Genomic DNA, 14,500 nt, shown 5'->3' with positions numbered 1-14,500 from the left:
AACTTGATCGCGTGGTTTACACAGACCTTCTTAATGGTCCCCCAGCCCTTACCTCTTTATGAATGTCTGATGCTTTCAAACTCTACCCCCTGGGTTGCTGCTTTTCTTTCGTTCACATCTTTGTTTTTTTAAAGGATCAACTAAGCAATTAGAGGGATGCTCTAAGAATCAGACAGTCCAAAATGTCTAGCACCGGAAGAAAGCACCGCCTTAGTATACATGAAAATGCCCATTTACACCATACATTTCATAGCTTATGTTCCCGTATCATTAAAAGTGCCTCCTACTGCCCTCAAGAACTCTTCTGTTACAGAAGACTTACAACACAGTTCTCCTCTTTTCCTTAATACAACAATAAACCTGAATGTCCGGTTTTTTAATAAAGAAAATACTTAAAGAACCCTTAAAAAATCAAGATAAAGTACATACCTTCCCTTCTTTCATGACGCCGATCATGAGACTGTGAAGCTCGTTCATGGTCATGCCTCCCTTTCTCTCGCATTGGAGAGCGATGTCTTGGGGGACTTTGCTTTCTCTGAGGAGAAGACAGAGAATGTGAAGGGTAAGGAGAAGCAGAGCGTCGTAAAGGTGGAGTTATTGTCCTCTGATATGATGGCGAAGGAGTCCTTTTTCGACGAGGAGAAGGAGAATGTCTTTGAATAGATGATCCTGACTGTGAGGAAGATGAGTGATGTCTAGAAGATAGAGGAGAATGATGCTGTCCTACTGGGGAAGTAGACCTGTAAAAAAAAATGAAGAGCCTGAATGTTAAAGCTAAAAGTGTGAACCATAATTCCAGGATAAATTTCAATTCACAGTGCTGTACAATACTAATTTTTTTTTCTAAATGTTTATTTACTTTTGAGAGAGAGAGAGAGAGAGAGAGAGAGAGAGAGAATGGAGGAAGGGCAGAGACAGAAAGAGACGCAGAATCCGAAGCAGGTTCCAGGCTCTGAGCTGTCAGCACAGAGCCTGACACGGGGCTCGAACCCACAGACCGTGAGATCATGACCTGGGCCGAAGTCGTACGCTTAACCGACTGAGCCACCCAGGCGCCCCTAAGTTAATTTTTTAAGATCTGATTTTAAGTCAGCCCAAGGCAACAGTTGTAGATGAGCTATGCACTGCCTTGCTCCCAAGCTTTGGCTCTAAGGTCCACTTCCTCTTCCAGGTAACATTGTCCCTGAGCACAGGTAGGGAGAACACTACCCTCACTTACAGTATGGAATTCACTCTTATCAGAGATCATCTCTGACAGTGTGAGTAGGTACTTGGAGGGAGGAAACCAGAAAAAGCTAAAGAAAATACCCACTAGACAGAAAGTGGCTGTGAAAGGCTGGTAATTCAAGGCTGCAGGGAAAAGGAAAAGTTATCACTGGCTAAGCCAAACCTAGCCTGCACAGCCTGGGTTGACATTTAGGATGGGGAAAGAATGCTACAGTGAAGGAAAGGACATACTGTCCATACTGTATCTTAAATAACCAATGTTCACTCTTAGCCAGCACAGATTAAGTTCATGAGTCTTGGTTTATCTAAGGCTTCTTCTATGCCCTTCAAATCTTCTTTCACTGATGCCAGAGAAACAACTTATAACCTCACAAAGCACATCTGAATCACTCCTACAATGTGTTATGTCCTGGGCCCTGTCTCCAATGAATATGCAAAATGTGTGTGTGATGGAAAGCTGGAACACATACATTTGTGCAATAACTAAAAAGAAATGTCTAAAAAATAACAGAGACCACAAAACCCAGATGAGTATATTCCTCAAAACAATCATTTTGAAGACTAGATGTTTGTTCCAAAAGATTCTGGAGTCCTGGTCAAAGTATTTTAGATTTACATTCAGTGTCTATGATAGAGATGTTTTTAGCATCCACAATCCTAACCCAGGGTTTCTCACTCTTGGCAGTACTGACCTTTTGTATTCGGAAATTCTTTGTAGTCAGGTGGGGGGGGGGGGGGTGTCCTGTACATCACAGGATGTCAGCAGCACCCCAGACTTCTACCCACCGGACGCCAGCACCACCTCCCTCTTACCCCCATTCATAACAATCGAAAATTACCCCAGACATTGTCAAATGTTCCCAGGGAGGCAAAACCACCCCTCATTGAGAACTCTGCCCTTAACTACGCTGTTTATCAATGATGCCTTAGCAGACCTTTTATCACTAAAAGCTTCAAATACATAAAATATATGTTACTGACTCAGGAAAGTGATCCAATATATTGGAAAGAATTTTGCAGAACAAGGATTTCAGCAAGTACACAAAAATACCTTTTGGATTAATAACTGACTAAAAAAAGTCAGCTAACTACAACATGCTGCCCTACTCGGGAAGTAGACATTCACCTAAATATTCCTGTTATCAGCAATTCCACTAAGCCTTCATGTCTTTCATAAAAATTATTTCCTCTTCATAAAAAAAAAAATAAGCCATAAGCCACTGTAATTTAACCGACTCTTAACAGAAATGTTTTTACTTATAGGTATGAGTAGAAATGCTCACTGAGTCTTACCCAAATTTGGAAAACCATCTATCATCAATGGACATTCAAATGCATCTTAGTCAACAGAAAAATACTGCAAGATTGAGAAACAGAATGGTTCTTGTTTGGTGCTTTCCAATTTCAATTTCATCAGGTTCTAGTCAATTTGGAAATATCTAAATTGACAAAATAAAAAAATGTGGCTCTTCAATGAACTGAGATTTTGGTTAATTTTACTTATGGAGTATACTAAAGATTGTTTCAAGAATGTCTGCAATACCTCTTGGTAATTAGTTCACAGAACTTAAAAAATGAGAGTTCATAATGTCACTGAAAAAACACAATATAGTCTAATCACATTTCTATTCAGATTTGGTGCTGACAGGATGGAAGTTTTAAAAAACTTCAGTTCAAGCTTAGGACAATCACCCTACCAAATTAAGGTCAGAGCACCAACGTGCTATCAAGTTGTGGTTTCAGCATTTTTCTGTTTACCTAGCCTTCAAGAAAAAAAAAAAAAAATAAGAAAACTGTTGGTTTAATTTAACAGCATCTGTTATGGACTGATTGTTTGTGTCCCCCCAATTTCCACAAGTCCCCGATGTGATAGTACTTGAAGGTGAGGGTCTTTGGGAATAATTGGTTTAGATGAGATCCTATGGGTGGGGCTCCCATTTTGAGATTAGTGTCCTTACAAGCAAAGGAAGAGAACAGAGCTCACTCTCTCTCCCCTCCCTGTGAAGACACAGTGAGAAGACAGCTGTCTATGAAGTGAGCCTCTCCCCAGGAATCTCATCTGTCAGAACCTTAACCTTGGACTTCCCAGCCTCTACACCTATGAGACATGAATATCTGTTTAGTTTAAGCTACTCAGTCTATGGCATTTTGTTATAACAGCCCAAGTTGGCTAAGACAGCATCTTTATATCTTGCTGTTATTATTCTTTTAAAAGTCTGATAACTAAAGAATAGTGAAAAGAGAGGATCTGTTACCAAAACAATATGGGTCAAATTATGGATGCCAGCCTAGTTGGACCTGGGCCTATGTTCATTCTGCATATAGAAAATGTGTGAGTCTAAGAAATAAAACTGTCTTTGGAACCTGATGAAAATTATTAGTACTTTGGCTTTTAAACTACTGCAGAGATATATTAAAATACATTTCTACTTAGAAGAGCACTAATTTTAGATTAACTAGTCTTAGGCTCTGGAACTGGATTGTTTCTCACCTGAGGGAGAAAAAAAGAGGGGATATTTGAAGCTCAAATAAAGAAAAAAGAAGAGTTTATTGCATAAAGAGAAGCTATATACCTTAAAACAGAAAACTGCACACTGTTAGCAAAAGTACTGTGATTTATAGCACACAGGGAAAGCCAATCTTTAGTCTGACTTAATTCTAATAAAAAAAGTTTTTAGGGGCGCCTGGGTGGCGCAGTCGGTTAAGCGTCCGACTTCAGCCAGGTCACGATCTCGCGGTCCGTGAGTTTGAGCCCCGCGTCAGGCTCTGGGCTGTTGGCTCAGAGCCTGGAGCCTGTTTCCGATTCTGTGTCTCCCTCTCTCTCTGCCCCTCCCCCGTTCATGCTCTGTCTCTCTCTGTCCCAAAAATAAATAGACGTTGAAAAAAAAAATTTAAAAAAAGTTTTTAATGCTGATATAATTAAGACACAATATGAGATGAGAATATTTAGGGTATATTTCATTTGGGAAAAAATGTGAATGATTATGAAGTTAAAAAAAATGTCTCTCATTCAAGATACTATATTTTACCTACAAACCACTATGTTTACCCTGCACTTTCTTAAAATTACTAATACCACTTTTTCTTACAATGATGGTTTCTATTCCTCCAATATGAAAATATGCTTTCATAATGTAACAGTTATAACTCACCCTTTAAAATCATCATGCAAAAAGTATACTTAAAAAAACACCACAAATGGACTACGAACACTATCAAAATCTGCTTCCTGTGGTAAAATACAATATAACACGATACAGATTTCACACATAGAAATATTTAAGCTGTTTTATTTTACATAAGAAACATATCCTTATATAAAATAGTCATTTTAATTCACTGAGCAAATATTAAGTGAGCACCTTCTATGCTCCAAGCATTATTTTTGGCCCTAAGAATGCAGAGGCAAAGAAGGCAGACAAAACCACTCACATAATAATAATAATAATAGCAATAATAATAATACCAACAATAACCACAGGTAACATATATTGCTGTGTACATGACACCATTTTAAGTACTCTCCATATAATAACTCATTTCCTGTTAATGACAACACCCCTAAAATAAGAGAGCCAGTGGACTGAAAACCAGTCTGTCCTAACTATATGGTCTAGAAGTAGACCACCACCAAGAAAGCAAAGCAATTTCAGCTCGTTAATGCAACAAAGTTCGTAAAACAGGGTAATGAAACAGAAACTGTTAGGTCCAAAAAATAAAATAAATGTGAGGCAGACAACTTTAGGTTGCTTGGAAGGAAAGGGCCTTGACTGAGAAGGTGAAATCTGAACCAAGAGCTGAAAATCTGGGGACAGAACTTGCCTTGCATAGGGTTCAGCAACAACAAAGAAGGCAGGCAAGAGATATCATCAGACATGAGAAAAACAGAAAGACAAGGGTAACTTCAACTTATGAGTGGAGAGTTACATGAGAGAAGATCAGATGATGTGAAGTCATCCAGGTCATGGTAAAAGTCTGGATTTTATTCTCAGCATGAAGAAAATCCCTGAAGAGATTTAGGCAGGGAAGTGTCATTCAAAATCTGGCAAGATCTCAAAGGATAAAAATCATTATGAACATCTCAACAGATGCAGAAAAGGCACTGACAAAATCCAACATTCATTTATGATAAAAATTCTCAACAAAGTGGCTTTTGAAGGAACATACCTCAACATAACAAAAGCCATCTAGGACAAACCCACAATTAACATCATATCAATGGTGAAAAACAGAGCTTTTCCTCTAAGATCAGGAACAAGACAAGGATGTCCACTCTCACCGCTATTATTCAACATGGCACTGGAAGTCCTAGCCACACCAATCAGACAAGAAAAAGAAATAAAAGACATCCAAATTGGTAAGGAAGAAATTAAACTGTCACTATTTGCAGATGACATGATACTATAAGGAGAAAACCCTGAAGTCTCCACCAAAACACTATTAGAATACATGAATTCAGTAAAGTTGCAGGGTGAAAAACTACTACACAGAAATTGATTGCATTTCTATACAATAATGACAAAGTAGCAGAGTGATATTAAGAAAACCATTCCATTTACAATTGCACCAAAAAACAATCAAATACCTAGGAATAAACTTAAACAAGGAGGTGAAAGACCCGTACTCTGAAAACTATAAAACACTGATGAAAGAAATTGAAAATAACAAAAGGAATTGTTATGCTCATTGCAAATAACAAATGGAATTGTTTCCAATAACAACATTGTTATTGTTCCAATAACAAATGGAATTGTTTCCAATTGAAAATAACAAATGGAATTGTACTATGCTCATTGAGTGGAAGAATTAATATTGTTCAAAAGGCAATCTACAGATTCCATGTAATTCCTATCAAAATACCAACAGCATTTTTCACTGAACTAGAACACATAATCCTAAAATTTGTATGGAATCACAAAAGACCCTGAATAGCCAAAGCAATCTTGAGGAAAAAAAAAAAAAAAAAACAACAAAGCTGGAGGTATCACAATTCCAGATTTCAAGATATACTACAAAACTATAGTGATCAAAACAGTATTGGTACTGGCACAAAAACAGACACATAGTTCAGTGGAACAGGACAGAGAGCCCAGAAATAAGCCCATGTTTACGTGGTCAATTAATTTATGACAAAAGAGGAAAGATTAAATGGGGAAATGGAGTAAATGGTGCTGGAAAACTGAACAGCTACATGCAAAAGAATGGATCCTTTCTTCCACCATACATGAAAATAAACTCAAAACGGATTAAAGACCTGAAACCATAAAACCTCTAGAAAAAACATAGGCAGTAATTTTTTCATATCTGCCTTAACATTTTCCTAGATATGTCTCCTCAGGGAAGGGAAACAATAGCAAAGATAAACTACTGGGACTATACCAAAATAAAAAGCTTTTGTATAGCTAAGGAACCATCAAAACAAAAAGGCAACTTACTGAATGGGAGAAGATACTTGTAGCAAATGATATATCCTGTAAGGGGTTATTACCTAAAATGTATAAAGAGTGTATGTAACTCAACACCAAAAAAACACCAAGTAATTGCAATTAAAAACGGGAAGAGGACTTGAAGAGACATTTTTCCAAAGAAGGCACACAATTGGCCAACAGACACATGAAAAGATGCTCAACATTACTAATCATCACAGAAATGCAACTCAAAACCACAATGAGACAATGACCTTACAACTGTCAGAATGGCTAGAAATCAAAAACACAAGAAAATAACAAGTGTTAGCGAGGATGTGGACAAAAAGGAACCCTCGTGCACTGCTGATAGGGAATGTAAACTGGTGGAGTCACTCGGAAAAGCACTATGGAGGTCCCCCCCCGTACCCCAAATTAAAAACAGAAAAACCATATGATGCAGTAATTTCATTACTGGGTATTTACCTAAAGAAAACAAAACCACGAATTTGAAAAGTTATATGCGCCCCTATGTTAACTAGAGCATTAGTTACAATAGCCAAGATATGGAAGCAGCCTAACTATTCATCAATAGATAAACAGATAAAGAAGATGTGGTATATATGTGCAATGGAATAGGACTCAGCCATAAAAAAGAATGAGATCTTGCCATTGGCAACAACATGGATGGACCTGAAAGGTATTATGCTACACAACACAACAGACCGAAAAAGATGAATACCACCTAATTTCACTTACGTGTGGAACCTAAAAAGAAAACAAACGAATAAAGAAACAAAAAGTAGAAACAGACCCGTAAATTCAAGAGGACAAACCGATGGTGTCAGAGGGAAGAGGAGTGAGGAGATGGACAAACTGGGTGAAAGGGAGTGGGAGATACAGGCTTCTGGTTACGGAATAAATAAGTCACAAGGATAAAAGGTACAACATAAGGGCCACAGTCAATGGTATTGAAATAGCGCTGTATGGTGACAGATGGTAGCTACGCTTGTGAGCCCAGCATACTGTACAGAGCAAATGAATCACTGTGCTGTACACATGAAGCTAAATTAACATTATGTGTCAAGTATCCTTCAATAGAAAAAAAATCTAGCAAGATTTTACCTGTCTAAATAATTACATCAGATAGAGAGAGAAAATGCTTCTGTGTGAGGACTTGTTTTAAACCTAGAGTTTGCTGTCCCTTTGCAGCAGGTGATAAATACTCCCTGCAAGGGGAAACGTTTTTAAGTCAACAATCTACAAAAAGAGGAGAATACTTTTGTCTGTGGGAAGCTTTTGAAAGAGATCTTCTCATAAATATATAATGTACTTGTAAAACAGATTTGATTCAAGCAAACTAACCAATTCTACATAAAACAAGTAACCCTAATCTGAGTACTCATAATTCTGGATCAATTTCAATTTTGCATTTTGCGATGAAGAAATTTCAGAAGCCTCAACTTAAGAATAAAGACTGTTAAGATAATCCTTAAATCAACACATCCTTCAATGTTATTAAAACCTAGATTTATCATTTAAATCGCTTAAGAATTTTTTTTAAATGCTTATTTTGAGAGAGATTGAAGAGTGAGAAGGGGAGGGGCAGAGAGAGAAGGAGACAGAGAATCCCAAGCAGGTTCTACAACATCAGCGCTGAGTCTGACTCAGGGCTTGAACTATGAACCATGAGATCATGACCTGAGCTGTAATCAAGAGTCGATAATAGAATTTTTCAGAATCTTGTTCAAGAGCCTGACACAGATTTGCTCAATCACATGACTTAGTGAACTAAAAACTGTACCCGCCATTGTGATAGAAAGTCACAAGAGACAAGTACTTGGTATCCCTGGCACACATGAGAAGATTGTTTTTAAGCTTTAGGAGTAAGAGAGTCAGTATTCCGAATAAAATAAAATCCAGAAACAACACACACCAGGTAGAGGATAGGAGCCAGTTGCCTTCATTCAAATGGAGACATTCGAATGAAGGCAACTGGCTCCTATCCTCTGCCTGCTGGAGCAAGTTAAAGTTATCACTTTCTCCTGGGATGGGATGGGATGGGGTGGTGAGGTGATGAGGGAGAAAACCAGACTACAGCAAGAAACAGCAAGCAATCCAGTCTTGGGAAGGAGGAAGATAAAAGTCCTCAAGGCTCTGGACTCATTTCTCAGACATAACATCTAAGCTCAGGCCAGCAAAATGCGTAACCAAGTAAGGGAGATTCTTGAAATCCTTGCCACTGTCCTGAAAGTCCTATCCAGTCACAGGTCATTTCACTGTCAGTGAAAAAAACTACCACCAGATGCCACCAAACCACAGCCAGACTGGGATAGATTTTGCTGGTGCAGCTGGGTGCCTTTCATTAACCCCACTATGCAGCCCCACATTTTTACTCGATTGAATATCTGGCCTCCATTTACCATGGTATACACTTCTGACGGGACCAATTATTGGAACTTTCCCAACTACCTCCTGTTCCTGAAAACCTCTCTGAAACTGCTTGAGAACAACTTCCCTCTCAAGTCTCTAATTTCACCAAGTATGTTGGACAAAAGACAGAAGTACAATTTGTATGGACATAAACACCGTTCTAGATTTCATAACTCTCTAATGAGCTCAACAAATTTTCCCAATATCCCATCTATGAAAGCCCCAAACTGGATCAATTGGACCAAAAATTGTGAAATTGCTATTTCCCCCCCGATGTGACTGCGTTATTTTGATATTTATAAAACCCTTTCATTTTGGGGGCACCTGGCTAGCTCAGTCAGTAGAGCATGCGACTCTTGATATCAGGATGGTGAGAGTTCAAGCCCCCAGCTGGGCACAGAGCTTACTTAAAATAAATAAATAAATAAAACTCATTTTTAACACAAGTCTACCATAAACTTAGTGCATTATAGAATTATATTCAGCTATATTACATATTGCTTTAAGTGCCTTAATTTTGTATCTCTAGCCTAAATCACATTCATATGAAGACACTTTTTAGGTCTATACACAGGGTTCAATCAAATGCAGAAAAAAAAAAAAATGCCTCAAATAAACAATTCCTAACCTGACTACAAAGGTTCCATTTTAATATTAAAAAGTGTTTATATCCTTCATGATTACCTGTGCTAATATCCCTTAATTGGGAAAATGTTATAAAAGATATTGAAATCATCAATACTTCTAAGTTTTATATTTTAAAGTTATACTATTCTCCTTTTTTTCTTTTAGGTGTGATACTGGTGTACTGATAATATAGTTTTAAGTGTACTGATCTTTTGGAGATATATTCTACAATATAGACAGATGAAGTAGTAAGATGTTTGGGATTTGCTTCAAAATAATACTGGATGCAGGAGGAGGTATATAGAGGTATAGATGAAACAAGATGGACATGAAGAGATCATTATATGATTCTATGTTTTTCTGTGTGAAATGTAACGTTAGTACAGTAGTTAGTACAGTAACGTTTGTGTAGTATTTTTCCATCCTCTATATATAGCCAAGCAACATTAGTGCACATTTACTCAAGAAACTATAATTCAGAGGCATCTGGGTGGCTCAGTTGGTTAAGTGTCCAGTTTTGTCTCAGGTTGTAATCTTGTGATCAGTGAGTTCGAGCCCCGTGTCGGGCTGTGTTGACACCTCAGAGCCTGGAGTCTACTTCAGATTCGGTCTCCCTCTCTCTGCCCCTCCCCCTCTTGTACTCTGTCTCTCTTTCTCTCTCTCAAAAATAAACATTAAAATTAAAAAAAAAACAACAACAACAACTATACTTCAGTCTATAGAACATGCTCAGTGAACAAATGGACTATTCCCTATCCTATGGCTCATGGCCACAGGATGAGATGTGCCAGTCCAGACCATGGTATCTATACATGAATAGTAAATACTGAATAAATCCAGTAAATAACATTCTTTGTCAAAGGTCTGAAACATTTTGATTTAATTATTTTGATAAATGTGTGCAATCACTGAAAGGGGAAATAAGATTGTCAATTTGATGATAATTTGCTTATTCTACTAAATTGAAGTCAAAGCCAACAAGTTTTGAATGATGAGATCTGTCTTTGAAATCTGGGGAAGACTCATCATGCAAGCATTTGTACTATCAAGAAGTAGACTTCTATATTCAGGTAATTATAATGAAGTGTTTTTTTTTTTTTTAAGTGATTAGCTACATTCTTCTCATTTAACACAAAATTCTGCATCCTACAACTTGATTAAGACATATTACTATCCATCAATAAAACCATATTTAACCAAATGTCCAGCAGAACGGGCTATATACAATTGCTAGCTAAGTCCTCTGGTTAACTACTAACCTAAAAAGTTTGTCCTTGTTTAAGCCTTTGTTCTTAAAGTACACTAATAATTTGGTTCACTCTCCTTATTCACCAATGTATACAGAATATGGATTTTCACTGATGAAAAGTATTACAAGCCCAGTGAAACATCATTGTAAATATCCACTTTAGGATTATCTAGATGTTACAGGTTAGGAATATTCATACTCACAAAATATTCCCTTCACAAGTGATTTTCTGACTAAATATGTAATTTGAACATAATTTTTCTGTGTACTACACCTCTTCTAAAACAAATTACAGAATAAAAATGATTTAGTTGAATTCCAGGTAATCAAGATGTTACCATCTTCTGTACAGAGCAGGTCATGGAAAGTTTATTTTACAAAAATGTAATGGGAAATTGCTACATTTTTCTAAAAGTAGAGTAATAAAACCTGGAAGGCTTTTTTTTTTTTTTTTTTGGATAAACAAGTGGTATTCAGGTTTTAGTCCATGTTGCATAAATAAATCATAGTTGAGTAAAGTCTACCTGTCAAATGGGAAGACACTGATTAGAAACATTCTTCTAAAACCATGGCCTCCAAACTATTCTCTTCAAAACATGACAGAATATAGTGCTATTCAAATTAACAAATATTCTGGGAATGGAGTATATTCTTAACACAGTTGACGTGGCTAACGAAGGTGCGGGGGGAAGATACTCAAATCCTCAAGTGCCAGATGAGTGGCAAAGAGAGGGGGAAAATCATGAATTTTTCTGGGAGGAATAGGTACTTTCCCTCTCGCCAAAACACACGCCAGTAAAATTATACCCACAAATCAAGAAATGTGCAGATTCCCTAAAATCTACCAATGGATCTCAGGTTAGGAGCCCTTGACGTAGAAGGTTGTGGACTTCAGATGAGACCCGGAAGACAGGGAGAAGGACTTAAGTCATAGGACCATATGGTCTTGTTGCACCACCTGTCCCACACATACGCATACTCTTCTAGTAACTAAGTAGGGAACCATCCTTAAGAAATGTAAGCAATCCCCTACACCCAGTAGGCCTTCCGAGTTCTACCTGGAAAAATAAAAAATGTCCATATTCAGAGAAATGTTATTTTCTATACACGTGATTACTATATTACTTCTACCTGTAGAAACAAAACTTCTGAGAACATTTTTGTTCACTGCTGCATCACCAACTTTTAGAACAATGCCTACCCCTATACCCAATAACTGAATAAATTAGCATACTTTCACTTAAGCACAACACATCCTGATAACCAGAATATTCCGAATAAGCTCATTACAAGATCTAAGTTAATGTAAAACAATGTTTTTTATGTTTTTATTTTACTTTTGAGAGAGAGAGAGAGACAGAGTGCGAGTGGGGGAGGGGCAGACAGGGAGAGAGACAGAATCTGAAGCAGGCTCCAGGCTCAGAGCTGTCAGTGCAGAGCCAGATGTGGGGCTTGAACTCACGGAATGTGAGATCATGACCTGTGCAAAAATCAGATCCCCAACCGACTGAGCCACCCAGGCGCCCCCATCTACATTAATTTTAAAGGGCAATTTTCTCCAAAAGGAATTTAGACGCTAACCTTTAATTACATACCCCACCAATCTGAAAGCATGACAAAGATTCTTAATACAATATTTGAGAACAAGTTCTCTTTTCACAGTAATGGAGATATATTAAAATAATAGATCCACCTCAAAAAAGACCCCTGTAAATTAAACGAACACCTCCTAAATCAAAATGGCCCTTCTCAACTTTGCAATATATGGCTTCAGAACTCCAACGCAATTCAGGTACCCACTAAAGCAGTACCCACTCTGCTGCCTTGTTTCTTTAGATAAACAAAATAAACCAAGTTAAGATTTTTCTATATACTAAGTAACAGGTGAGTCCTACGTATACCTTGTTGCTCCTGGTGGAGACAGCCACCAAAAACACTGGAAAATGAAAAATCAACCTGTGTAGTACACAGTTTCTCATAATACAAAATATGTTACCATTTCAATGGTGAAGTACCAGGGACATACGTTAAAAATCATGTCTGGGTCAAAATAACAAAATTAGAATACCAAGAACCATTAAAGAATAAAGACTTCTTTTTTCAGGGTTATTTGGGACTTTTTTTTTTAAATTTTAGTTTATTCTTATTTATTTTGAGAGAGAGCTCTGTCAGCACAGAGCCTAAGGTGGGGCTTGAACTCCCGAACTTTGAGATCATGACCTGAGCCGAAGTCAAGAGTCGGACGCTTAACCGACTGAGCCACGCAGATGCCCCAAAAGACTTCTTAAAATGTAAATGAGCAAGAATATTTAACACGATATTCAGTCGTGTTATTTAACACGATATTAAATATAAATATTTAACACGATATTAGGTCCTAGCAACAGTTCACAGGGTCATTCTGGTTCTTCTAAGTCAAGTCACCATAATGGGAGAGAAAAAAATCGACTCATCTAAGTACAAGATGATCTCTTATCAAGACAAGGAAAGGACTAAGCTTATCACCAAAATCTATTTTTTGGGAAAAGGCTGGGCTTTGTTGAACTTATAAGGCTAAGTTAACTGCTTACTAGGTAGGTAATTTATCCCGAATAATATTACAAATATCAGTTCACAGAGCACCCCAGATAAAGTGTCAGGTAATGCTGCTTTTAAAACTCTAATAATCTTGCTACTTAATTAAGAAGATTGGTACTTAAAAACAATGAACAGAAATGGCATCGCATGAATGTAGCAGAGACTGCAACCAGCTATCCCAATCCATTCTCTCCTTGCTCTTTAGTAAACCCAATTTTATTTGGGTCAGCCATATGCTCAGCTAAAGGATTACATTTCTTTCTTTCTCTCCCTCTCTTTTTTTTTTTTTTTTTGTTTTTTTTTTTTTGTTTAAAGGATTACATTTCTAAGACACCCTCCTCTCTAGATGTAGCCATGAAACTAAACTCTGGCCAATTAAGATGTAACAGGAAATAGTGTGTGGGACTTCCAGGAAAATTAAGGCTTTCTTCCCTTCATTTTTTCTCCTGCCTGGAATATGGATGGAAAGCCTAAGTCATCAGCAGTCGCATTAGATCATGGGATAACCCTGAAAAAGGAAGCATGCAAAAGGAAGACAGCTACTACCCTGGATCCCCAGTGACTTGGTGGAACGAGCAGTGTTATCGGTCTTGGACTGCCTTCCTCTGAATTTCTTTAAATGAGAAAATAAATTCCAACGTATGTAGTTAATGTTCCCAAACTTTGATGAACATTACAATCACCCAATGAGCTTTTAAAAATCTAGACATCAAGGCAGCTCCCCATACTAATTAGATAGGAAAATCTGGGGATTGAAATCAGGTATTAATACTTCTCGATAGACTTCAAGTTCGGACACTATTGCTTTAGGTACTTAAGTCCCCCGCCCCCATATTAAGCCCTTATTACTAACAGCTGATTCTAAATAGGATCGTGCATAAGCATCAGGGGGAAAAAAAAAAAAGGATATCTTTATGGCTACATTTTTAAGTGAAAACCTGCAAATGGAAAGGTATTTTTAAATATCACTACATTGTAATTT

The 14,500-nt window shown here is 37.4% G+C and overlaps 1 protein-coding gene across 9 annotated transcripts in view; it reads right to left on the bottom strand.

Annotated features, from left to right (window-relative positions):
- ZC3H13 (zinc finger CCCH-type containing 13) overlaps positions 1-14,500 on the bottom strand; it is a 97,871-nt gene that overhangs the window by 36,480 nt on the left and 46,891 nt on the right. For all 9 annotated transcript variants that reach the window (XM_019826636.3, XM_019826634.3, XM_019826627.3 and 6 more), the window contains one exon: positions 430-740. In XM_019826636.3, coding sequence (XP_019682195.3) covers positions 430-740 — 311 coding nt within the window. The remainder of the gene's footprint in view (positions 1-429; positions 741-14,500) is intronic.

Source organism: Felis catus, chromosome A1 (assembly GCF_018350175.1).
Source record: "Felis catus isolate Fca126 chromosome A1, F.catus_Fca126_mat1.0, whole genome shotgun sequence".
Classification (NCBI taxonomy): Eukaryota; Metazoa; Chordata; class Mammalia; order Carnivora; family Felidae; genus Felis; species Felis catus.
Note: the sequence above shows the minus strand (reverse complement) of the source record. Positions and strands in the feature narration are given on the sequence as shown.